This window comes from Sitophilus oryzae, unplaced genomic scaffold (genome assembly GCF_002938485.1).
Source record: "Sitophilus oryzae breed Bouriz unplaced genomic scaffold, Soryzae_2.0 scaffold_1184_pilon_pilon, whole genome shotgun sequence".
NCBI classification, from domain to species: domain Eukaryota; kingdom Metazoa; phylum Arthropoda; class Insecta; order Coleoptera; family Curculionidae; genus Sitophilus; species Sitophilus oryzae.
Genome location: NW_022145820.1, coordinates 523,992 through 551,990, shown reverse-complemented (window position 1 = coordinate 551,990; position 27,999 = coordinate 523,992). Strand labels below are relative to the sequence as shown.

The following is a 27,999-nucleotide window of genomic DNA, read 5'->3' as shown; positions in this document are numbered from 1 at the left end:
TCATAACCTTGCACAAAGAGAAGAATAAACGTATTCAATTTAATACAATATTTTAAGTTTATGTTACTGTTCCATAACAATAAAAAAAAATAAAAGTTCTAAACCAGGGTTTCAAAAATTTCCCTATATATGCTTGAAAACTTTCGTTATGTCATTTTTGTAAAGTTGTCATAATTGTCAATTGTCACTATTTGTCATTTAAATGTCATTTTACGTTGAGTCTGCGTATGGGAATATGGGAAAGTAAACATCTTTTTTTATTTATTTAGATAATACATTTGTTATCTAAAAATAAATACTGTTTAAAAATAACTATTTTTCCAACTTTGAACTACACTTTCTTGAAGCTCGAATTAAGAGGTATATTTGGATATTTTCATCAAAGTATATGGGACTTCCTACAAATATTCCTGTATGATTTTTATTTCTATTCTATCCATTATTTGGTTACGCAAAGAAAGTTGGTCATCCATCATTTGATAGACGATTGCGTAGGTATTCTCAAATTTAAACATTCCAAATGGTTTAGAGTCTAAGCGAGACTGACCTGTGTGATCCGTCGAGAGAGATAAAGTATATCATATGACTTCAACCGCACGTGATTTTTATTTATTGTTTTCACTCTGACTTGGTATGAGGCAAAACTCGTGCCGCCTTGGCTACTCATGAATGTGACTAGTGGAACGTATATGCTATGGCTTTATTTAATAAACTATTTCCAAGGGATAAAGCTACACAATCAAAAACTCACGAAGATAATGTCAGGTGTGTATCTATCTATTTATTTCCTGCACTTTATGTTTATTTCATGAATTAAGTAACCAAACTTTAGTTATTCAGAAATCTATTTGTAATACTCGAAGCAAAATAATCTCAATGAAATAAATTTAATGAGAATTGCAACACTGAAATGTACGTGTAACATAATATAGCCATTTACGCCCATTATAATAAGTATTTTTAGCAATTTTATTTTGATATATTGCTATTATGTACTGTTTATATGATAGATAATTTACTGCAAGTAATGCTCACCTATTCATTCTTTTTTAATTCAGGTTTTAATTTAAATCTTCGTATAGCCGTAAATTATTTTAATTTTAATAAGGGAAAAAATTATTTTTGAACTCATAATCATCGATGACATGACATAATAAGCGTCCGCAATAAAGAAAATACTTATGCGAATATGTTGTTGTTATAGGTATATAATGTATGTAAATAAAAAAACTAAAATTCCATAAAACTTATGTATTTATTTTGTTATTATTAATTTAATTGAACGAAAAATGGACACGGACAATTATATTTTCGTTGCCGAAGTGAAATATCTGTGAAATATATTATAAAAGTTGTAGAAATGGCTACCGAGTACCACCGAACCTAGCCGACAACACCCGATTCGATAAGACGTAACGTAAGAATTAAAATTGGTTCATTTCTTACGTCTTACGGCATACGGCTTACGGCATACGGAGATCTATGAACGCAATCGTGTGATCGTGAAGGTCGATATCCCTTACGTCTTAACGATACGGCTTACGTCTTACGGCTACGGAACTCTGAATCCAGCATTAATACTCACCTATTCATTCTTTTTTAATTCAGGTTTTAGTTTAGATCTTTGTATAAAACTAAATTATATTAATTTTAATAATAAAAAGTATTTTGGAACTCATAATCATCATGTGACATGACATAATAATAGTCCGCAATAAAGAAAATACTTATGGGAATAACTTTTTAAGTTATAGGTATATAAGTATTTTGTAAAACCAACCAAAATTCCACAAAACTTATGTAGGTTGTGAAATAATGTGAACAAGAACATGTCATTATTTAATTCAAAACTTTTGTGGTATCCCCTGTTATAATGATTTATCATTTGTGGTTTTGTCCTATTCTTATTTACTATTCTGCTACAATATTATCATACATTCATCAATTGATATTTATTTATTTATGATAAAAAGAATTTTATACAACCAGGTACTCGATATACCACATATCACAAGTATATCTGATATTATGGTCTAGGATTATCACGGAATAAAATGTTAAATTAATTTATTATTCACAAAACAAAATTATTCTAAGCTGATACTAATATTGACCTAAGATTGAAATACCATTGAACTTTCTTATTTAAATAACATCAGATTTGCATTCAGATACAACAACATATATGTATATGGTAAAATATAGGTACCTATATCTTTTTTTGTCATTTATTTGCTAGCCTCTTTTAATTTTTGAATTCAAATTTAAAGGGTTATTTATGCCGTTCATTGATTAAAATAATAAAAATAACTTTTTCAGTGCCAGTGTTACTTGAAACTACATTATGCATCTAGACTTATTTCCTGCACACAAAATAAATTGTGGGTCAAAGTTTTTACCACATTATGATGGAGATATAGATATATAAAAAGACCAGTTAGGAAATTAAATATGCAAGAGAGATAGTTATCAATCATTCTTTGATCTGCATTAATCATGACAATAACTACAGGTACCACCTTGATAAAAGGTCTGAAACATACCTGTGAAGGATTGGTACCTATAGATTCTGTGCTATGATTTAGGTAGAACGAATAAAAATGATATATGAGTGGTTTTGCCGTTCTGATCTTTTTAGCCGACCATACCAACAGGTATGGTAGGCTATTAAGATAGATAAATATACATAAAAATGACCTAAATACAAAATAATTTCATGGTGTCTGTCTGTCTGTCCGTCTGTAACACGATAACTCAAAAACCGCTAAACCGATTTTAACCAAATTTGGCACAAAAATACTGTGGCACCCGAGAATCTGGCCATTACTTTTTGGTGGGGGTGGGGGGTTGGTAAGGGTGTATGGGAAAGGGTTAAAAATTAAAAAAAATCGTAACTCCAAAATTACAGTAGCTAGCGAAACGCGGGTTTCAATTTAAGATTAGGAATAATATTTCCAACAAAATTTGTAATAACATCAAAATCAGTCAAAGTCGCAGTTTTTAAAATAAAAAAAATATCAAGTATGGGCGGCTATACGTGCCTCCCGGCGCCAATTTTTGTAATATATTTTAGATACCATCCATCAGACCACGCTTCAACGCTCCTACGGTGAACCCATGGTGACCCAATCCGTATATTATGTGGGAGTATAAAGTCTTTTACGTATTAAAAGTTAAACTTGGGTGTTTATCTATTTATAATTAGAAGAATCAGAAATATTTTAACGGGTATAAAGTTTTGGAAACGTAAAAAAAACATTTGAGCTATACAGGGTGTCCAGGCTGAGCGTGCATTAGAAGTTTCTAGATAACCACAATATCTAGATCGGAGATTTTTTGCACATCATTGTTTTATAACGAGATCTATCGATTAAAAATATTCTCAATATGACGGCACTTCCGGGAATACCGGAAGTTGACAGCAACTTTCTTATTTTAAATGACATTCTTATTATATGACATTTGAACATTGAACAATTTAATTTTTGGAATAGATAGCCACATATCTTCTCTTTATGGCACAGTGGCTGTGGTAATCACTAAATTTGACACATATTTTTGACAGGCAGTTTTTGTCGTCCAAAAATTTTAAATATTTTTTTCTCAAAAACAGTTAATGTTCTCAAAAATTCATAAAATTTTACAGAGAATTTAAGTATGTAATAAAAAATGGGGGCAGCCATTTAAAATAAAAAACTTGCTGTCAACTTTCGGTATTTCCGGAAGTGCCGCCATATTGAAAATATTTTTAATCGATAGATCTCGTTGTGAAACAATGATGTGCAAAAAATCCCCGATCTAGATATTGTAGTTCTCTAGAAACTTCTAATGCACGCTCAGCCTGGGACACCCTGTATACTCAATCTTTTTTTTTTGATAGAAAAAGTTCATTTTTGGAATTTTGTTAGATCCACATTTGGGACATTGTTGGAAATAAGTATTTTCTTTCGTTTTTTTTATACAGGGTGCCATCTCTCGTGGGGAGATTTCTCACGTGAAAATAACATTTATTTTTTTATGTCAACATAGGTCCGTTTCTGCTCTGTTTCATAGTTACAGGGGGTTAAAGTCTTTTTAGGTGGTTAATTTTTTTTCGATTTATTATAATTTGCTTCCAAGTGCTTCTAGCTATTCGAATGAAATTTTGAGGGTAAAAGTTACTATAAGTGCGACATATTTTAATGCTAAAAAATTGTTGACATGTTCACCAGGGACGTGCATACATATGAGTTATCACTGGAATATTTTTCTAAAATAAACATGTACGCCAGTGACTTTTTTTGTTTTTTTTTCTCTTGTTAACAAAATTGTGTAGATTGTTTAATTCCAATTAAAAGTTATTTTGTCGATTTCGATCTCATTAGATAGATTAAATAAACGCATTTTTATTAATTTGCCTTAATCCAAATAGATATTCCTCATAAAAATATATGAAAAAAAGTTCCTATAAACATAGATGCGGAAATGCATAGTTTTTTTTAAAGCTAAAAGATGTTAAAATTTTAAATTTGTTTTTTGTAATTATCTTAAATACCATTATTTTTATTGAAATTTTCTGTAGGTAGCGCTCAACATCAGTAGCTATTATAAATTTGAATAATATTTAATTATAAATTAGATTAAATAAATAATTTATTAATTTTACTAATTGTGATTAATAAAATTGCTTTTTTCATCAAGGAGATAAAAATCGACAAAATATTAAGATACAATTTTTAATCGGAATTAGATGGTCTAAATAATTTTTCTAACAAGAGTCAGTAACGCACATGTTTTTTTAGAAAAATATTCCAGTAATAACCCATATGCGCGTCCATGGTAACCTATATTAACATAAAAAAATAATTTTATTTTTATGTGAGGAATCTCCCCATTAGAGATGGCACATGTTCTTTGAAACATCCTATTATGTATTAATACTTATACCATACAATCCGATCGAAAAAAAAACGGCGTCAAAGACGGCTGGGAAATGACAATCAATGATAATGTTAACGAGGACAAGCCCTATTATAGACTCGTCATTTACTCGGCCCGTACGCTTCTTTATTTATTAATGGCGCTTACTGCCAGTTGGCCTTAAAAAGTTGTAATTTATATTGAGTAAAGTGTTTTATATTGAGTAAAAATGACTTAAATGGTGTTAGGTTAGGTTTTTTTTGGAAATAGATTTGTTTTCCTGGAAACGTTCTATTCTTTTTTAATCTTCTATAATTAGTGTTAATTTTGACAAGTTGTAAGTCAATTTTCAGTAAAAGACATTTTTGATGCCGTTTTTTTTATCATAATATGGTATAATCTAGGTATTGTTTTTTGGTATATTAACTCATTTTGTATGGACTAATTATATTTCAGTTTTTCGTTTATTTCAGCCACAAAAGTCCCACATTCAGTACAGACCAAATACGCATTGTTCTATTTAGAGAATGCGATTTTCGTGGTAGGAAACTACTGTTTGACTCCAACGCTACTGAAAAAATTCCAGTGGACAAGGCGAACCAAGATAAAACCTTTGTCGAAGTTACCAATGGATTCGGATATCTTGTAGGTTTATAAAAGTTGGTGTTAAATATCATATCTTTTTATTTTGTTAATCCTCTGTTATTTTTATCAGTGTAATTTTAATGTGTTCTTTGTAGATCTCCAATCAAAAATCCGATTATCATCAACTCTCAGAGATGATATTTGGATCGGTAGCAATGAGCTTCCAGGGTAGTTATTTTAAAATACATCATTTAAGTGACCCTTCCAGACTAATGTTTACACATGTGAGTTATACAAAACTTTTAATATTATTTATGAAAATTTACTATTTTCTTTGCAGGTTTTTCAAAGTCCTCACACTCGAAAACAGAGAATGTCCACTTCAAGCCAACCTTCTCGTCTGTCAGTACCAAGCAGCTTTGAACATTCCATTAGACTAGACGATTCTGGTACGAGCAGCACTTTCTCTACAAGCGAACAGCTTTCAGATAGAAGTACAGCCTCAGATACAATTCTAGGTAAGGTATAACAGATTGGTTCTCCTATAAGACTATTATGTTTTTGTTTTTTGGAAGTAATTTTGATATTTTGAGTAGAAAATTATGGAAGTAGTTTTCTACTAAAAAATATCAATCTCATAAAATAGAAAATCGCTATTCACCTTTACAAAAAAAGTAATTTTTAACTGTCTTTGTAAAAAAGTGTTTTTAAAAACTATTTTGATCTTATGTATGTATATTTAATGCTCACAGCTGCGTTCAGTTATTGAAGAATCACGTACTCAGAACATAAAATTTCACTCCAAAAACATGGAAATTAATGGATTTTCTTTTAAAGGGATATCCTATTTTTTTCCTGTCATGTTTTATTACTGTCCAAATAATAAATTTTCTCGCCAGACAGGCTATTTATACTTATTGTACAGGGTGGACCATTGTGGTTGTTTCTATAGGGTATCTAGGAAACCGTAAGAAATATTCAAATTTTGATACTGCAGTCTTGGGTTCTTTTTTTGAAAAAATCACAATGCCGCAAACGGATCGTTGCTATCTTGATCGGTTTCGAAGCTACAGGGGGATTCTCAAATTTTGTACTTTTTGAAGATGTTCGATAGTTTGTTTATTTCAGCAACTACGCAAAAATTAATTATACATTCTAAAGGCACTTTTCTGTGTAGAATGCAGTGGCGTAGTCAGATTTTTTTCGAAAAAAATATTTTTTTAGATATTAACTATACTTCTGTTTTTTTAAATAGAACACCCTGTATATTTTTAAAGTTCCTGATTCAGCTTAGCATCGGCTTCTCGAAAATATATAACACTCTATATTTATTTTCACTATTAACCTCAACATTTCAAATTTTTCTTAAAATATCCAGTTAGTAGTAGACCGCAACGAGTAACAAAGTAAACGGTTGTCATGGTGATCGGGACATACCTTTGATGGATACGTGACATTTAATTTCAACAGATTGAAGTGTGTGTATTTTAAATAATAAAAAATGAGTAAATTTGAAAATTTTGAGAAATATAATTTGTTAGAATGTTATATTGAGTCTAACAAACATAAGCAAATGGCAGCTGATTTATATTTTGAGCGCGGGCAGTCAAACCCAGCCATTTTTAAAAGGTCAGAAAATAGTTTAATCCTAGCCACCTAGGTCACCTGATATCAATCCCTTGGACTTCTTTCTCTGAGACTTTCTGAAAAACGAAATTTATCGAAATGCAAATAGAACATTAGAAGAGTTACAAGATAGTTTTGTCGTGGCTTTGCAAAGTGTAACCAACATACACATTCGAAATGCTGTTAGCGGCAGCGTGCAGAGACGGTGCCAACTCCGTCTAGATAATAATGAGCAGCAGTTTGAACATTTAATGTAGTCTTTGTGTTTTTATTTTTTAAATTAACTGAGAAGCCCAATTGAAATAACCTGTTGAGTTTGTATTAAAATATATTTTTTTGTTTCTGTCACACTTATTTTTTATTTGCTTCGTATTGTTCGAATTTATTTAATTGCTAATACATGGATTAATTTGAAAGTAGATATTCGCTTGTTTCCTTTAATACTCGGCATGACCTATCAAGAGGAAAGTCGATATCTTTAAATAAATTGGAATTTTAAAGTTAATAGTGAAAATAAATATATAGTATTATATATTTTCGAGAAGCCCATGCCAAACTGAATCAGGAAATTTAAAAATATACAGGGGGTTGTATTTAAAAAAAAACATAAGTATATAGTTAATATCTAAAAAAAAATATTTTTTTTCGAAAAAAGTCTGTCTACGCCACTGCATTCCACACAGAAAAGTGTTTAGAATGTTTAATTCATTTTTGCGTAGTTGTTGAAATAAACAAACTATCGAACATCTTCAAAAAGTACAAAATTTGAGAATCCCCCTGTAGCTTCGAAACCGATCAAGATAGCCACGATTTGTTTGCACCATTGTGATTTTTTCAAAAAAAAAAGAACCTGAGACTGCAGTATCAAAATTTGAATATTTCTCACGGTTTCCTAGATATCCTATAGAAACAACCAAAATGGTCCGCCCTGTACATGCTTTAAAATATATTTTTTAAAATATATTTTTTTTAGATTTTGATGTACAAAATCTAAAAAATGACAAAGAACTATATTCAAATTGTGCATTAACAATATGGACTGGAAAGGGCTTAAGATTAAATTTAATATTAGTGTTAACTATAATGCTTATGTTGTGGGTAAATTAACAGAAACGTCAGAGCTCACACATTTTTCATCAGTATATGTTTTGTTCCGTACCTTAAATTAATATTAATTTAGCATACAAAGGCGAATAACATGCTATTTAATACTTAACATAAACTTATGACCATTTTGAGGTTACTTTAAGTAGTTTAATCAAGCTTTATAAGAAATTCTATTCTAATTTTTTCTACAATAATAGACGCATTAATTAATTAACATTAAATGTTTGAACTTGAACGTGAATTAAGGAATTTAAAATATATAAATTTTATTATTAAAAAAAAACTTTAAGTTTTATGGCAAAAATAATAATTATATTATTGTTTAAAAAGATGAATTAAACAGATGAGGGAACTTTTGAAACCATAAATTATTTTTTGTTATATTTTTACCAGTTACTAGTGAATTTATTTGTTAACACAATTTTTAGGGCTGTCCACAACATGTATTTTTTGTTTTAATAAAGTTGTTTTTTGTTCTGTAATTATTAGGTTTTTCAAACACATGTTAACATTTCTTCGTCCTGTTTTGTGGTTGTTTTGGACATTTTTTTCCATATTTATTTATAATACCACTAGATATATATATTTGATATCAATTAAACTTTGAGTTAAGTAATCGAGGGCGCCATTTTTAAATTCATTGTTGCCAACCAAGCACAGATTACAGCGCCGGGCTGACTAACTGGAATTTAAATTTCGCGCGAGGATTCAGGTGGTAGCCCTGCTGTAAAAAATGTCAAGTTGACGCATTTATTTATTTCCTGACATTATCATTCGTTTTGACACTTTAGTTTTGTATTACGAGTTTTTGGTTTAAATAAATAGTGTTGTGATACTTTGAGCTTAAAAATGTTACCTTGCAGTCGAACATTGTTCTTTTTAGAACCTCTTTTAGTGTAAAGTGTACAAGATAGCTTAATAGCCGTAAAAAACTAATGGCAACATTATTAGAATATTTTGAATGGGAAAGCCGTAGTAATGGCCCTTTATGTCCCTTAAGTGCTGTTAAGAAGGTGTTTCTTATTGATATAAATAATAACTGTTTATATATTTATAATTAATTTATTTTTGTTTCCTAAAATATTTTGATTAGAAGAAAATGTAGAAAATGTATAAAAGTGTGTAAAATGTATAAAATGTATAAAACGCTGTGGCGGTCAAGCTTAATCACGTGATTAAAAGTTTATTTGGTATGAACTATATAGAAGAGAAAATAGAAATCGAATTCGGTACAGTCCTTTGAATAAGAAGGTACAGTCAGTATTCAATAGTAGTGGGAACTATCGAATGAATACTATCGAAACATTCGATAGTTGCAATTCATTCGAATAATTCGATAGCTAGTAAAAAAACATTCGTTGAAAACTATTCGAATAAAAATTATCGAATAGATGCGTCATCTGCCTTGAAATATTGTATTCTAGTAATTCGGCAGCAAAAACCATTCATTTATAAAATTCATTTATTCGTCAGGATCGATTATAATAAAATATTAACTGGATTTTAATTGTCGCCCGGCGACGTAGGTTTCTTTCCGAGAAACCCGACAGCGGTCGGTGGCAATGCTATGAAAGAAGCCGGCATCTTTGATTTTTTGCGGAGTCATATAAAGATAAGGACACATTATTTTTTTTATTGAGGTGCTAGTATTTACACAGAAAATACATTATGAAGGCGCTGTTGCCATATATTGGTATTAGTTGATATTAGCAAAGAATATTATTGTTTGGCTTTAGTTAGTTAGCGATAGTATGTATAAATATTTTGCATTTTTTTTTATTAATATTCTGTTGTTAGGTTAGGTTAGGTTAGATAATAAAATATTTTGGATGTAGGAAAATTATTTTTAATGTCTTTAAGCAAAGACTGGTTTAATAAAAATAATAATAACAGTAATAATTTGTTATACCTATAACAACAAAATTTAAAATAATTAAATATAAACATTTTTTTACGTAGTAGCAAAATATAAACAACAAATTAGATGTCAAAATTATTTATATTAGATCCTATTTAAAAATAATATAGTCTTTAAATTTTTTGTGGCAACGTTGGTTTATTAAATAATAATAATTACAGAACTAATTTGTTATATTAACAACAAACTTTAAAATCATGAAATGTACATTTATCAATTTTCTAAGAAAAATATAAATAAAAAATTAGAAATCAAAATTATTTATATTAGGTACTTTATATTACTATTTAAAAATAATATTTACTTTTACTGGCATTTACTTTAAAAAATAAATGAAATATTTCTTCGCAAAAAACTACATGTAAGAGAATTAGTATTAACAAAAACAAACATTGTTAACTTTTTTTTAAATTGGCACGTGTAAACTTTTCAATTTAATTTTTCACCCCATAGTTTGAGTTCGAGAACCCCATTTACTTAACCACATTACTTAAATATGATTATTAAGTTCAACTAATTCTTATTATTAAAACATCTAAAATACAAATATGTATTTTTAAAATTAATTCTAAGTTCATCTCATCTCTTTTAAAAATTGCTACTTCTCAAAATTTCCCATTATAAAATAGACCTATAGACCATATAAAATAAAATAATTGAAAGATCGGGCTACGGAAAATCACACAAATTTTCGGAAAAATGTTGACACCTGCACACGCACACAATCGTCAATTAAAAAAAACCTACTATTTTAGTATTTTAAATATTTTAATAAACGCAAAAATAGCACAGTATTTATAAGGTGAAGTTATAAAAATTTGGAAGAACTAATAATGCACTGACGCACACAAAAATCAAACGAATACTAAATTTCATTTATCAAAAGCATTCGATAGTCGTGGCACAGTCGTGGCTCAACGATAACCATTTAGTCGCACGGCGAGGTTGTTAAATATGCTTTAGTATACAAATGAATGAATGATTTTATTCGAATAAAACCATTCGATAGTTGAAATCATTCATTCAGTAACCATTCGATAGTCTAATTCATTCGATAGTTCCCATCGCTAGTATTCAAATCATCAAAGACAAAGAGACTTCATTGACGCAAGAAATTAAGGACAGATAATTCTCTGCAATGTTAATTTGCTTTTTTATTACGCTGTTATTAAAAATTCTAATTTTAAATATTTCTAACTAAACCAGTAAAGAGTTAAATGTAAATGTTTAAAGTGCGTAAAGTTATTCTTAGCTTCAGATGTAACGGATTGCTAATAATTTCACGTTTACATGTTATTTCCACAACAAATTCGCAAGACATTTAAGATTATTTTTAAAAACTCTAATCATTTTGATACATTTTTCAACTTATTTTAGTACACTTTTTAGCAGGTATGTGTCGTAAATACACCAACTCATAAATACCGCCTACATATCAACACAAAGTTATTGTCCAACTAAGTTTTTATAATTTTCCAACAAGATAGTTATATAAATGATGGCTACATTGCAATATATATATATTTTTGAATAATACCCGACTCACATGAACAGGTTGGCTCCGTGCCATTGGACAACTGTTGCACGGGCACGTCCGCATTTTGGCACGTGAGCCCATCTCATGACAAGCGAAAAATTCTTTATCTAATTTATTCGACAATATATTTAATTAGAATACTTGCATGTGAAAAATTTACAGTAAGTATATTGACTTTCGAGCGGTTAAGTGATGAAAATCACATCTTTATAAAATATATAGGCTTTTGAAATAATTTTATCTTAATATTCTTCGTTAAATTATCTCGAGTACTATTTATCGATAATATTTGTAAGTACCACTCTAATGATTTTTTTTTATTTATTCAAACCAGATTGTTCAAAATAAATTTTCCTTAAACTAGACTATAATTTATATCGATTTATAATTTACTTAACTTCAACACTCTTAGTTTGGTTTAAACACTTCTACCTAAGTGTACTTGAAGATTATGACTTTTATAATTTAGTTATTTTAAAAATATCAGAACGGCAATAAAACATGCAATGAAGATATCTCCAAATTTTAATAATTTTTTCTTTATTCTATATGAATGATAACACATTATCGAAAGGTAACCACCTTTATAACTGACCTGAGACGCACGCATTCGAGGGGTAAACACCTGTGGATTTCTGGTGTACACCTATATGGATTTCCATGGATGTCTGTGGATTTTCGTAGATTTCTGTGGATTTCAATGGATTTCCGTGGATTTCTGTGGATGTCTATTAGATATCTGTGGATTTCTCTAGATGTCGTTAGTAAATTTCCTGACCAAAATGTGTACACCAGAAATCCACTTTTGATAAATAAATCCAAGAAAATCCACAGCATTGTTAGTGTCTACAAAAAAAAAACAAATATATACTGGGTGCGTCTCAAAAGTGGATCGAACGAGAAAAAAACGAGATTAGATATATTAGTATATGACATAAATTAGGATTGATTGAGGTATTCGGTTACTTCCTGTTTCACCGGAAATGACTACAACTTTTGATTTTTAAATGGCACCCTCGGAACTGTTTTGCTTTATTCGATAGAAAATAACACTCTGAATAGAATGACATATCATATGTCAACTTTTGACATTTGCGCATATGGTTTATTTGAAATTATAACATGCGGTTCATAACGAAAAGTTAACTCAAATACAAAGTGTGTGGTATAAAATTATTCGTAAAAAAATGCTTTTTCCAAATATGCTAATGAGCCACCCTCGTTCCATTTGAAAAAATTGAGATATGATTAAAAATACAATTTGGACATCTTTTAATCGGTCAGGACAAGACGCTAATAACATTAGACTATCAAATCTATTTTTCCAAGGCTCCTTGATTAAAAAGTAGTGTTTTTAATATAGCCATTGCACTTATCTCATTGCAGATTGAAATTTAAAATACGATTTTTTAATAATCGAAAATGTCAAAAGTTGGCATATGATATGTCTTTCTATTCAGAATGTCATTGTCTATCCAAGGTAATCAAAACGCAGTTACAGCGTGTTTTTGCGTTTTGATTGCTAGGGCTCTTAACCTAACTTAAGGTCCACTGACCGCCAAATCATTACTGTTTGGAGTTCCCCTCCATTCTGACGAACTCATTTCGAAATGATAACATAACCCTTATTTTTGTATTTCGATTATGTGATAAGAATTTTTAGTATTTGTTGCTTTCTTATTTTGTATCTAACATGTCAAAAATATTTTTTTTTGTATGCAATGAAATGTAGTTTTATTTTGACAAGACGGAACTTACGTTAAGAAAAACAATAACACATAAAATTTGGTAAAATATGGCGGTATTTCTGTTAATAAAAAATTATACCGCCGGTATTCTTTGTGTATTTAGCAACAACTGCCGTACTTGAAAAATTTACCCCATTGTTCGGCGGTATTCATGTTAATAAGGCCGCCGTATTGGCCTTTCTTTCGTCAATAATTGTTTATACCACCGATGGTAATTTAGCCAGTAGGAACTTACGTTCAGAAAAACAATAACACATAAAACTTGGTAAAATATGGGCGGTATTTCTGTTACTAAAATATATATTGCCGGTATTGTTTATTTATTTGGCAACAATCGCCGTACTTGAAAAATTTACCCCGTTGTTCGGCGTTATTCATGTTAATAAGACCTCCGTATTGGTCTTTCTAACATCAATAATTGTCTATACCGCCAGTATGTATTAATATTCGTTTAGAAAGAAGAATATTGAACAGAATTGGAAGTTGTCTTTATTAATCTTTTTATAGCCTTTCTCTGAGCTTTTTAAACAATCTCAATAATATATAATCGAAATAATTGACTTCAAAATATCTGTACTTATTTATTAAGAATTTCTTTAAAAATACAACACATTATGACAAACAATGTACGCAAGACTGTCAATAGCCTATTATTGTCGCTATGCCTGATAAAATTTCTATAATTAATTAATTGTTATTAAAATTCTTTTTTCCCGAATATATTAGAAACTTGTACAGTTAAAAATATACCGTGTGATACAAAAATTTTAGGATCAATTGGACTATGACAATTAAAAAAAAATCTGTTGTATTTTCCAATAATAAAAGGCAATTAATTATTAAAACAACGAAAAACAGTACAATCCTTATTTATTTTACATCATTTAAAACACGATGTGCGTGATACATTTTAATTTATTAAGTAGGTAATCTTGAGCACCATATTATCAACATATATTTGTAAATAACACTCTACTGAGTTTTGAATTGAATAAACTAGTTTGTTCAATTGTTTCTATTTTGAGTGTGATTTGTAATCAATCTTAATTTGTTAGAAATTTTTAAACAATTGTGTCTAAATATAGTTAAACATAGCATTTATAAGATCCAAATCACTGACTTCCAAATTTATCGAGTGAAATCTAAAAATAAAAATAGTTTTTAAAGGACTAAATTGTTTAAAAAAAATCGTCCTTTATTTTGAATGGTGCAAGCCGTATTTGTGTTTAAATATTTATCCTTTAACATCGAGGAGACTTATGTGATGTAGTTATTTTTAATTTTTAAAGTAAATACAACGAGACAACGTTAATACATTGTCAGTAATTAAAAATTAGATGAAACTATTTAGTTATATTTTAAGTTATATTATCGAATGGTATGAGCAGTATGTTATATTATAACAACAGTATAAATATAGAACATTTCAAAAACGTTAATTCTTAAGATTTCAACATCTTTTATAACGTAACACCTACTTTATAATCTATAATGTTAATAGATAAAGTTAAAACATTGACAGTAGGGTTTCCAATTTTCGGGATCTGGACCACGTTTTGAAATCCTGGAATTAGAACCTATAATCCCGGGATTGACTATCAGAATGAGAAATTTATTCCGAGGAAATACTTAAGATATTGACGTTCTGTTTAGTATGAATAACATATGATCTTTGAAAGACTAAAGTGTGAATCATTTTATATTGGGCAGTTACATTTTTCGAGATTTTCAGGATCCCGGGTAATTAAATTGTGCATCTAATTCACGTAAAGTATACAAGGTTTTCCGTTTCATTTAAACAAGTTATTGCCGTTTAAAGCTAGTGATTATTTAATAATAAATACATTTTTAGACACTCTGTATAAGGTAGTATTATTTTTATATTGCAACACAAAATTTAGTAAATAGAAAAACTTCAGTAGAATATTTGGTTTTAAAAACTTAAATACGCCTAGGGAAATAAATAATTAAAATTGTTACTGCTTTTTCGCAAAATCGTAAATCTTTCAAAAACGGTAAGGTTAAACTGCGATAAACCTTAATCAAATTTACCTTTATTTCAATCGTAGAAACTAAAAACGTAATAATATACAGGGTGTTCCATTTAAAAAATACAACTTTGATCCTTTTTATGTATTTGGCACACTCTGTACCTTTTAAAAATAATTTTAAATTGTAGCTTTAATAGTCCTCCAACGATCACATCGCCCACAATTTTTAAAAATCTAATCACTTGGCTACAATACTACGTGTTGAATGACCCTGTATATCGTATTTTTATTAAAATCCGGAAATTTTGTATTTACAGGAATGCTTCTTAGATATATCAGATTTATTGCTAGCATATCTACCATTGTGTTTAAACTATAATGGAATATAGTTTGAATAGATAATAAATATAATACTTTCTAAAAAATATCTGCATAAAAGTCTTATCATACTTTTTATTTTTACAAAAAAAATAACTGCATAAAATAAAAAAAAATAACTGCAGTAAAGTCTTATCATACTTTTTATTTTTGCAGTATGTAGAAGATTACAAAGTAGCCCTTTGGATGTCCCTAGGCGACTGGTATCCAGTATTTCCAAAAATAGTTTAGTGGTCGATCTAAACTGTGAATAAAAAAAAAGATAAAACCAATTTTACTTAATAAAGGGTATGGCCTCCTCTACTGTTCATTACAGCCCTACATCGTCTCTCCATGCTCCTGATCAGGTTGTCGATCTCTTCTTGAGGTACAGCCTGCCACGCTGTATGGCCCAAACCAGATCCCTACGAGTTTCACGAGGCATACCCATTCTCAAAATTCTTCTTTGGACCGCGTCCCATACGTGCTCGATGGGGCTGAGGTCAGGAGATTGGGCCGGCCAGGGTAAGATATTTAATTGATGAGCATTGATAAACTCACTTACCACTCTGGCTGTATGAGGCCGGGCATTGTCATGCATGAGAATGAAGTTTCTCCCAAAATCATTGGCATATGGTAACACGACAGGCTCAAGAATTAAATCACGATATGTGATTCCTGTTAGAAACCTTTCAAGAAAAACGAGATCGGTTTTTCGGCCTAACTGTACTCCTCCCCAGACCATAACTGTTCCACCTTGATAAGGATGCACTTCCTGAACATGATCCAACCGAATAAGATTTCCCGATTCTCTCTCTACCCTAAGCCTTCTCGAATCTGGATGAATTCCAAAGCGTGACTCATCCGTGAAGAGAACATTGGCCCATTGTTCATTCGACCTCTCGATTTCCTCTTGTTAAGGGTTGAGCTCTCCAGGGGCGTCTGCTTCTTAAGTTGACCTCTCTTAATCTATTGCGAACAGTGTCAGGACTAACGGTTACCTTATGTGTTTCCTGGAGAATTAAACTAAGCTCTGGTGCTGTAAGAGTCGGTCGGCGTCGAGCATTTAATTGTAAAAAATGATTTTGCTGAGGGGTAGTAATGTCGCCCTGTGTGCCTTTCAGCAACATCACCACTTTCACGGTAGCGTGCACTTAATCGCGATATTACACTTTGCGTTGTATTTAATGGTAATGCTACGTCGATTTGGCGCATTCCAGCTTCGAGCATACCCATGGCCCTTAGCATTTCGTCTCTGTTAAGATGTCTACGCTCCATAATGAGTTATTTGAATGAATTCTGGCTAGTTATCATAAAAACATAGCCAGTACAGGTTAAATTCGAACAATTCTGCAAATATCCCACATTTAGAAATAACTAGTGTGACTACTTCGTTTCAATCGAAGTAGAAAGAATCGGCCTACAAATATGTGGTTGTTTATTCAAAACATTTATTTTTAACTTTAATAAAATTATATCCCTAGATTTTTCCGGTGTGTGTAGTTTGAATAGATAAGAAATTTTATACTTCTAAAAAATAACTGCATAAAAGTCTTATCATACTTTTTATTTTTACAAAAAAAAATAACTGCATAAAATAAAAAAAAATAACTGCAGTAAAGTCTTATCATACATTTTATTTTTACAGTATGTAGAAGATTACAAAGTAGCCCGTTGGATGTCCCTAGACGACTAGTATCCAGTATTTCCAAAAACAGTTTAGTGGTCGATTCTGGTTGCGCAGATCATTCATTTTCCAGTGTCAGTACCGGACCCATAAATTTTTCAACGTGGGAATCAGTGTTTTCCTCTCTTGGTAACTTATACTCACATAGAAAAATAACAACATGCTTTATAGGAGTATTTTGACGATCCTAGATTCTCCCGGACGGTCATTTTCGTCGTGTTACGCATTTAAGAAGTTGCTGAGAAATTCGACCAGATCTTTAAAGCAGAGTTCGACGTCTTTGCCGAGTTCATCAGAGGAAGTGTTGCGTAAGAGCCACCAAAGAGTTAGCAAATTAGGATTGAGTATAGTTGTAGACACACCAGCTGAAAATAAAGAGTGAGTAGTTAATTTTTTTTTCTTCAAACGTAATAATGTTTGCGACGTGATTGACATTATAACATAGGTAAAAGAAACTAGTTTAGATTGGAAAGTGCCCATAAGGACAATGTAAATAGTGTTTGGCGCTTTTGTTACAACGGTCGCTCTCCAAAGTTTTTGATAATTTCGGAGCGGTTGGGCTTTTTCCCGGAATTATGTCGCTAAATATTATTTATTCAAAATTATTATTATTTTCTTTTATTTTTTTAAATAAAATACAGTGTGTTGCATATAAGAAACTTTATTTTATATAAGGACATGTATGAAATATGCCACTTTATCACAATTCACGTATTAATGCCACTTTTTCACAATTATCACTGGTTTGAGTAAATAAAATTTAAATTAATCTCACTAGATAGCAATAATTACTTTGAAAATGAACACTTCAAAAGCTTTTCGGTCTTTTTCAATAAGGTCGGTTTAAATTTTGAAAGATTTTATAATTTTTGAAGATTCTGTCTTTTGCCAAGCGTATATTATTTCTGTTCTTGTTTGCGGTTATTCTTAGCAACCGCTACAGCAGCGCCCTACAACGAATGTGCCCCAAAACAATTATAAGTTTTGGCGGCAAGCCGAGCATGCCAATCTAAACTTGTTTCCTTTATCTATGCATTATAAAAAGGTTATTTTAACGCATAGGCATAAAAGTGAAGCACCAAAGTAGGAAAATATATTCTTAAACTGACATTAAGTGTCAAATTCAACTAGCGTAACCATAATTTCTCTATATATAATTAAATACAAGGTATTACTTTTAAATTATTATTATTACTTATTATAATTTACTTATATAATTTGTAACGTTGGAAATTGTTTAAAAAATTACTTGTGACTTTGAAAAAAATATAGCTTTTTCTATTTGGAGTAAAAATGACTTTTTTCTTCCTCGCCTGTAATGTCGTTAAACGTAAAAAGTGTCATTTTTACTTCTAATAAAACAATAAACTACTATACAAATTTTTTAGTGACTTTATCATTTTAATTTGCAGCTTTTTGACTTTGTTCTTTATGGAACACATAGCTCTTCTCGACGCCATCGTTTGGAGGACTCGCCAATCCATCGAATTGGCCTACCACCGACCAAACATTTTCATATCTTCAATGGTGAACATAGCTCAAACTACCGCTTGGGGTCTGGTTAACTTGTTGAACGCTCCCCGCATCCTTATCAATCTGTGGCACTGTTTATCCACGGATTGTGATAACCGAACCAGTATTAACGCGTCAGTGCCGAAGTTTAATTGTCAGAACTTTATTTCTTGTCGGAACGAGAAAACTGTCGCGAATGTGGCGCCGTGGAGTGAGAATAAGACGAACTTTAACGGATATTCGAAGTTGATAAGAACTGACGTTTTTAATTTTAATTTGACGAACTTTCTCAGGACTGACTCGGAAAAAAACGGCAAACGTAGCTTAGATGGAGACTGTTTCATTGGGGAAAAGTTTCTAAAGGAGTTTTGCGAGTTAATAGAAGTTTATGATGTAAAGAATACGAATTTGTAAGTGTTAATTGCTTTATCTGACAAATTTTATTAATATTGATTAAATTATCATTCTCGGCTTTGAAAACAATCGAGCTATCCAGTAAGAACATTTGATTTTGACAGACATTCAGAAAATAGCAAAAATCAATTTGCTTATAATTGTTAATGTGTTTTGGTTTGGTTGTGTGTGAGAGAGAGAGAGAGAGAGAGTATCAGGTTATTTAATAAGTCTGTATAGTTACATTGAATCTGTTCAATATTTTAGTTTTCTTTAGGCCATTGCAAGAAAGTTATTAGTATGAAAATTAACAATTTTAGTTTTTTACAATATTTTGCAGGACAGTAAAACACAATTACTGTATTAGAATTTATTTGTTCCTTTTTCTTTGTTTTATGTCATTCATACAAAAAATACTATTTTTAAACAAATCGAAAAACTGGTATATTTTGAATGCTCTTGTGTACTTATAAAATTTGGTACAGACGTATAGTCTATTTTTTATACTTTGTAATATAACCCCACTTTTTGCATAACGGAGAATTTTTGTGGCCTTGACAGTATCATCAATCTTTTGTTACCTATTGGAAATTCTGCATAATTGAAAAATTTAATTATGCTGAATTTTGTTTAGTTAAAAAGTTACTGCTTGGATAACAATTTAAGAGACCTTTTCTGCTTTCCAATTTATCATTTTCGCAATAAATTTAGTGTCCTTTACTATTTTCCTGTTCCTGACACGCACGCCGCTGATGCACCTCTCTGATAGTAATTCTGACCGCTCTTATGTTAATGTTGCCTTAAGTGTCACCATAGCTATGCAAAAGTATTTATTTTATAATTTACTCTTATCAATACTGCACATATTTATAAAAAATTAAAGAGTCTGCATAATGCATTGAAAATAAAGTGTTTCCAATAAATTATCTGTGAATTAAAATGACGGAAATAATTATCACTGACAGACTATAAAACTAATATAGGTCATTTTGATAGCGAACTTTAATAAATGATCAAATACCAGTTATCATTTTCATGAATTTTATTTCAAAAAGAATATAATTTTTTTCTTATTTTTTTCCAGCTTTATAAGTACGTTACTAACGGCGGTTCTCACTCATCATTTGGGATGGGTTACAACGGTTTGCTCGTCCGATGATGGTACCATTATCTCTAAGCAACCTTACAATGCTCTCTGGGGACAACTAATTGATCTATACGGCGCCGTCGGATATCCTGCCAAGACTGCGCAAACAGTAATTACAGGAACAAACAAAAATCACGTCATAACAAAAATCCTCAATTCTCTTACATACTTCATTCGATTCAATACAGTAGAAAGAAAAAATCTGGAGCGAGTTAACGTGGATGCAGAAAATAGTTATGCTGAAATGATCTGCAGTAATAACAATTGCATTCCGAAGGAGTACTATAAAAGGTATGAAGATCATTTGAAGGAAATGTTGCCTGATTGCGCTTCTAGTTCTTATTTAAGTAAGAAAACCGAAGAAGCGTTTGAACCTCTTAGGAGGGGTAGTAGACTGAATTTCAGTGATGTAGAAGATGAGAAACATTCAAGTTTTTTGAAATCAATGAACCGTTTGAAAAAAGTAAAGACTCGAGTTAACCTCTCCGAAATCGTTCTTAAAAATGAAGTTGATCCACACGCTGAAGGTTTTCAAGATGATGGCAGACTTTTGAGGAGATTATCTACAGTTTTGAGTGAGAACTTGAGAGAAGAGACAATTGAGGATGAGCCTAGTAAAGAAAATTTAGAAAAATTAAACACATCCCAACTAGAGAAAAAGACTGAACTGGAGAAACAGGGTAATTGTGATATAAATCAAAATATCGTGAGAGATAAATCGAATGTAATTTTTGTACTGGGAGAAGATGAAAAATTGGTAGGGATCAAAAAAGAAGAAGCTCAGACTGAGTTAAACATTGCTTCAGGTGCCAAAAGAAAAGTCTCAACTACCAAGCGACCATCTTCTCTTAGTTTAGTTAAAATGTATCCTGAGACATCTAAAAGAACAGAAACCAAATCAACCGATTTTTCCAAAACGGATAAGCGATGTCTGATATCTAGCTCGTCATTTGAGTCGCTTTGCCTAGATGAAAAGAAATATAATATACAAAACACTGCTCCAAAAAATGTTTTAAGAGCCCAAAGTGAGCCACCAGAAAACAAAAAATTAACTAATCCAAAATATCCGTATTCACAAGTTAAATTCAATCTTCAACAATATCCACAGGTTGTTAAAAACTACATGAAGAGCAAAAACATTGAATTAGAAGGATTGTCATTGGGGGAAAAGGTGTTTGACAAATTTGCAACTGTTCAGCATAATGTCAGTTTAGATTTTTCTGGATACGAGAGCGATTCTGAGCAGGTTGAAGGACTACAAACGCCATCCAACGCTTCCGAAATGGAGTTTACAACTGATATGTGCATAGAAGTAGGAGGAGACAAAGCCAAAGAAGCAACTAAAGTAGAGTGTGTTGGAAGGATGATGAAGTTAATCAGCATTCCCATGCCAAAGTAAGCATAATTACAGTTTATCATTTTCTTTAACTAAAAAAAGCTTATTTTTATATAGAACAATAACTAAAGATGAATTTGAACCATCTGTTCCATACCCATCTACAGTAATGAAAGGGCTTGTGGAAAACTACATTCCAGATATGGTTTTACAAGGAACAACCAGTCGAAAAACTGATTGGGAGTCTAAACTGAAGAGAAATTTAACAGGTCACACTCAACATTCCTTATTAGATCAACCTGTGGAGGAATCTTTGGCTATTGTAGCTAACATTGATGATTGGTAAGTTACTTCATTTATTCAGTTTTCTTAATTTAATAATTGACCAATTTAGGGAAGTTCAACTAATATCTAGTCATACATACATTATTGACAAAGGGTCAAGTGGTGTTAGAATTGGGATGTCTCAGTTGGTGTCAAGTATGCTTGAATCTCTTTTGCAGATGTGGAAGTCACACATTCCTGCTCAACACGTAAGTATTTTTTGATAATATTAAAATGTAATTCCTAAAGTCTGCACCAAATAGTGCAAATTGACAGTTTGGTGTCAATTTGGACTATTAGTATAGAGTATCATTGGACTGAAGGAATGTATTTTTAATAACTTGCTTAATAAATTTTAATATCATCTTTTTTATAACTCTGATGTAACTTCAAATTCAATTAAAACTGATGTATCTTTTGGAAAAAAAGTGCTGGCTTATTTCAAATTAATTAAACGAAACGTATTATTTATATTCTTTTTACTGTCGCCTAAAATATATTTAGAACACATTTTGACATTCAGTTTTTATATGGTTGTGTCTGATGTTTCTATTCACCGATAAATTGTATTTTCTGTCATTCTTTGATATCATCTGTCAAAATTTTCGCTGGTTTCGACAGACTTTTGTCCACAAAATATCTCTATAACTTTAGAATTTTAACGACCAGTGCTAAATAAGTGTTAGGAAATAAAATAAAGCCCCTAGATCGATGTAGGAACTCGAAGCGCTACTGGGGTTTGCTAGTACACTAAGGGCCTCATAATAATTCTATTATATGATAAATAGATTAATCAAAATAAATAAAGACAATGGAATTCTGAAATTATTTTAGTTTCATTACAATATTTGTTAAAGGTGATGTCTTTTTAGTGTCTTCTCCATTTGGAGCAAAAACTTCAGGAGCTGTGCTTAAGGTCTAGAGCTTTAGCTGAAGTGCTGTTGGCTAGCGAGTTCTGTAACATCGAGCTGCTAACGTCAGCTCTAAAAGTGGAAGTTAACGATGTGCCTCTATTACTAGCTGTCGCTTCAACCCATTCGCCTGAAGTTACGGAAAAATATGGAGTTAGCTTTCAGTAATTCAAGCCCAGTTATTAGCTTTGTTGTACAAATTGTGATTAACTGTTATGTAAGGTTACTATAATATTGTTAAATACTAAAGAAAACGTTCTGAATCTTATATAATAACGAATATTTTTTATCTGACTAGAATAAGTTTTGTAAATTATTTTAAGTTACTTGTTTTAAGTAATTTATGTTGGATTATTCCAGGATATGTTTAAAGTTAATTGTAATAACAGTTGAGTGAGTGTCTCTTGTTAAAAGTTTTATTATAATTTATTTTGTATTTATATTCGACCTTTATAATGTTCCTTCTGTCATTTTATGATAGGGTATATCAAAGTTATACGAATCAAATTAAAGAGATCTGTTATATTGTTTATATTTTTTTATTTGAATAAATGAATGTTAAAATATTTTGTTGATTTTTTTAGTACACATAGTATTTAGGAAATATGTATTTATAATATTGATATAGAGTATATGTATACATAAATTTGAAAGGAATCAATATGCCGAGGTTGATTTTACAGGCAATTGTCAACTATCTACCTATTAGGGCAATTTTGGTCTTTTTATACTGATTTCCTATAGAGGGTGAGTCTTAAATAAGTGCAAATATTTTCAGGGGTGGTATATTTCGACCCCAGGAACATGTCTATGAGTTTTTTTTCGCTAAAAAAAGATGTTGAAAATCGTGCATTTTCTTTTAAATTTCCCTGTATATTTTTCGAAAACTTTTTAGAACTGCCCGTTCACCGCAAATTTTCCCACGGTATAATTTCTTAATCTCTGATTAGCTACGGTGTGGTTACGGCTTTACTCTATGGTTAGGTTAGGATTAAATAATCCGGTGGCTCTCAAAATTTTTTCAAAAAAATATCATTTTTTTCAAACTTAAATAACTAGGTTATTTTGGACTTATCTGAAAAATGGTAAAGAGAAAATATGTTTCTTTTATTGAGATGTACCAGCCCTGAAAATATTTGCACTTATTTAAGACTGACCCTGTATATTGTAGTTTCCGAAATCCCAATAATGTTGGGCAGCGAAATTATCGTAACTATGTATATGAACTAAATACGGTTTCAACAAAACGAAACCTTAGTAAATTTGTATGGTTTTAAACAAATTACACTTTTCACAGTTTTCGAAATTCTCGTATGGCATTCAAATTGTATGATTTTATAACTGTAATGCAGTCATGGCAACTATAAAAAATGTTTAATACCTAATTCGCTTTCTAAATAACTGATGGTATTTTGCGGTTTGAAATATATAATCTCCAAAACTTGGTATATTTTTTATACATCGGAAATACCTACCCATACAATATAATAATTATTATTGTAGATAGCCTTAAAATCGACATATCTAAGTCTCATCTTTCCACTAATTAGCAGTTTTAGTTTTATAAGTGAGATTAATTTGCGAATCCTCTCGAATTATTATTCTTTTAACACGATGCAAAGTGCAAATTTAGTAGTGTCCCTGTTTCAGATGATTTTAGTAGCACAGAAGTTCGTAATATTAAAACATGTGAAAGAAAGTAAAGTAGTTTGGGAAATCTTTTCCAACCAGTAGTGTTAGCCAACCACCATGGCATATAAATATACCTAAGAAGTTTCAAAACTTTTAAAAGTGATAGTTATTAGTTCAGCCATTTAAATTAGGTAGGTATGTAAACGCTATTTTATTTATCTTTAATAATAAAAAAATGTATTAATGAACTAAAGAAGAACAATTACTTTATTATCTCTGTAAAAAGCTTTTAAACGTCTATATAAAAGAGATTATAAAAGGAATGAAAAACACAAGGTTTTCAGCATTCTTTTAATAAAATGATTTTTGTACATTTTCTTTCCAAGAAACTTATGTTTTTCAAATTCAAAGAATCTCTTGTTCTGCTGACTCTAATAATGGTGCCAGTTATTTGATTTGACTAACTGTCACTAGCAAATTGCCATGGCGATACCAGCCATCTTGATTACAATTTTACTGATAAATCGCTTTTTATTCAAAATCTGAGCCAGATAGGTATAGGAAACCATAATATAGTTTGAAAGAGCATTTAAATATGCTTCGACTTATTTTAAAAAATATATAGTGTTTTATTTGAAATAACGAAGTTTTTATGTAAAATAAATATTTAAAATAGACCAACAATTTTTGATACCTCTGTATACATTTAAAGGGGCAATACAATTTTTTAGTAAAATTTATTTCTCTGGGTTCAAAGTCAGCACAAGAATTAACTCTGAAAAGTAATGTACAGGGTGTTGACTTTCATATTATAGCATACATATTTAAATATCTTTAAATATCTCAAAAACCAAAGCATTCAAACATATTAAACCCTTATAATAAATGCCTTATTTTATGGCCAAGAATCCAAAAATGAAATAAAATACCGGGTGTTCCATAAGAAAAAATATAACTTTGGTATGGATCTTAATTCTGATATACCCTATTCATTTCAAAATAATTTTAAATTATGCACATTGCCTTCCCACATATGCCCATAAAATTCGGTCTTTCGGTTTTCGTATAATCAACCGAGACGAATGAGGTGCGCCACCCTGTATACCGTATGATCGAAAATTGTTGTCATTTTTTATGAGAAATGTCTTCGATCGTCATTTTCCAGCCAACTGGACGCCGTTTTTTTTTAACATACATTTGGTTAATTACTATACGTAAATATTATATAGGTTACACGAGGTCTATTAATTTAATGAGCTCATTGACACCACGAACCTACATCTTGAAAGTTTGAAAACTATTATTAGCCAGTGTATGTTTAACTTAAAAATACTTATTTTTAGTTTCAGTTCAATTTTTCTAATATCTGTAAGTAGGTTGATTTCCTCAAGTCATGTGATTTCTGAATCAAAGTCAGTACCTATAGTTAAATACGAGTACCTAATAAAATTACACTATTTTAATCATGTTATGTGTTATTAATTTCAAGTTTAGAAAATTGAATTATGAATTAGCAGTGTTTGTAGAATGGTTTAGGAAGATACTAAAAAAGGTAAAGATTATGTATTATTAGTATTTAAGTACATTTAATGTTTAAAACAACTACAAATAATAAAAATAATACAAGAATATTGTCCAAAAAAATAACAAATTGTCCATAATTTTAACAAATTATTAACATATACTAACTAGTATACAATATAGAAATTTTATTATCAGATATAGATTGCTTAGAACTTCCTTTACCTATATCAAAGCTTACTAAATATTTTATGTCTGTAAACTAATAAAAGCAATTAACATTTTGATATTGATAATATCTTTAACCGTTTTTAAAATATTATTAATATACATATTATCCTTGTATATGAATTTTTATTATAGAGCACGTATTTCGCGCGATTGCCTTTACAAGAGGAAAACTTTTTTATTATCGACATTTTCAGAAAAATGCATTCTTCACAAAAATTTTTGCTTGTTCTAAAATGGTCAATCCCGTTTATACTTTTCCAAATGTTTAAACCATTTTAGAGAAAATTAAGAAAAACCTGAAAATATAGTTGATTTTTTTTCTCTGATAGATTGTTATTCATAGAATTTTAATTAACGTAATATTTTTTGTTGTTTTAAGCTTCATTCAGAACCTCGAAATTAGTGGAATGAATTAGTGGTTTCAATTACACTTTATACTTTTTAGTTTACGATCATTCACAATGTATAAAAAACACAATTAAAATTAATAGAATATCCTAGCAACAGCTTGCGGTAGTTGGTTGTATTCATAGAGAGGGGCTAATATTTAGCTTATAAAACAATCAACTTTTGATTTCTAACCCCAATTTCTCTTGACGGAAGATAATCAAAGGCCAAAATGACATTCCTCCCAAATTTTGAAGTATAATCAGAGATATAATTAGTGGAAAAGTCAAAAGTTTATCCTCGCTGTTAAAGTATCATTTAATCTACCCTGGCGGTTAAAGTACTATTTTATCTGCTATTTTTGGTAGATATAAGGCAATTTTAACAGTTGCTAGGGAAAAAATAATCAATGTGCTTTTTTTTCTAGACATTTAACATTCCTAATTTTTTGTGTAGAAATTTGTCTATCATTTTATAAAAATAGAGAACTAAGTAGAATGTGGATAACATAGGAGGTTGCAGCACTGCAAGGTTTAGACACACTGTAGAAAAATCTCAGGTGAATAAACAAGTGGCACTAAAAAGTTTTTTAAAATTTCCCGGAAAATGTCAAGAAAAATTTTAAATTTTCAACAATTTTTTTCCGCAAAAAAAACTCATAGACGTGTTTCTAGGATCGAAATATACTGCCAGTTAAAATACTTGCACTTATTTCTGAGACACCCTGTATATTATCACAGCTTACTCATTAATAGCCGGTTGTCTTCACTTGTTTTTGAGTATTGACATTTCGCATTTCGCCTACAGCGCTTATATTCCTACACAGCAGTCCAAGCTCCATTCTCGAGGTTTTTTAAACAAAATTTCAATGCACCTGAAAATCCGACTTCTTGGATAAGCGTGTATTCTAAGGACACATGTTTCCACGTAAATAATCTAAGTTGACAGGCTGGTTATGGATACGCTGTGATATAACTTACAGTAAAACACAGTAAAAAATCAATATGAACCCGAACAAACTCGATATGCGCAAGGACTTCAAGATACACAACGTATTCTATAGCAATAAACTTTCTCTGCAAATGTATGCATATAGTCATCTTTCCGGTAATAACAAATCAAGTTCAAATTCAACAATGGCAGTACTACC

At 30.4% G+C, this 27,999-nt stretch overlaps 1 protein-coding gene across 2 annotated transcripts; it reads left to right on the top strand.

Annotated features, from left to right (window-relative positions):
* The first annotated feature begins 237 nt into the window (after positions 1–237).
* Positions 238–23,644, top strand: LOC115891505 (folliculin-interacting protein 1). 2 transcript variants are annotated; one of them, XM_030911971.1, is made up of 12 exons: positions 238–765; positions 5,373–5,544; positions 5,640–5,768; positions 5,825–6,002; positions 15,946–16,022; positions 17,494–17,584; positions 17,647–17,833; positions 18,868–19,377; positions 20,445–21,902; positions 21,961–22,185; positions 22,238–22,376; positions 23,040–23,644. In XM_030911971.1, exons 1-12 carry the CDS (start codon positions 695–697, stop codon positions 23,244–23,246), a joined length of 3,444 nt encoding a protein of 1,147 aa, XP_030767831.1. In that variant the 5' UTR covers positions 238–694; the 3' UTR covers positions 23,247–23,644. The 2 variants fall into 2 exon arrangements, with proteins under 2 accessions (XP_030767831.1, XP_030767830.1); XM_030911970.1 differs by lacking the exon at positions 15,946–16,022 and having other exon boundaries at positions 17,417–17,584.
* Positions 23,645–27,999: the final 4,355 nt, after the last annotated feature.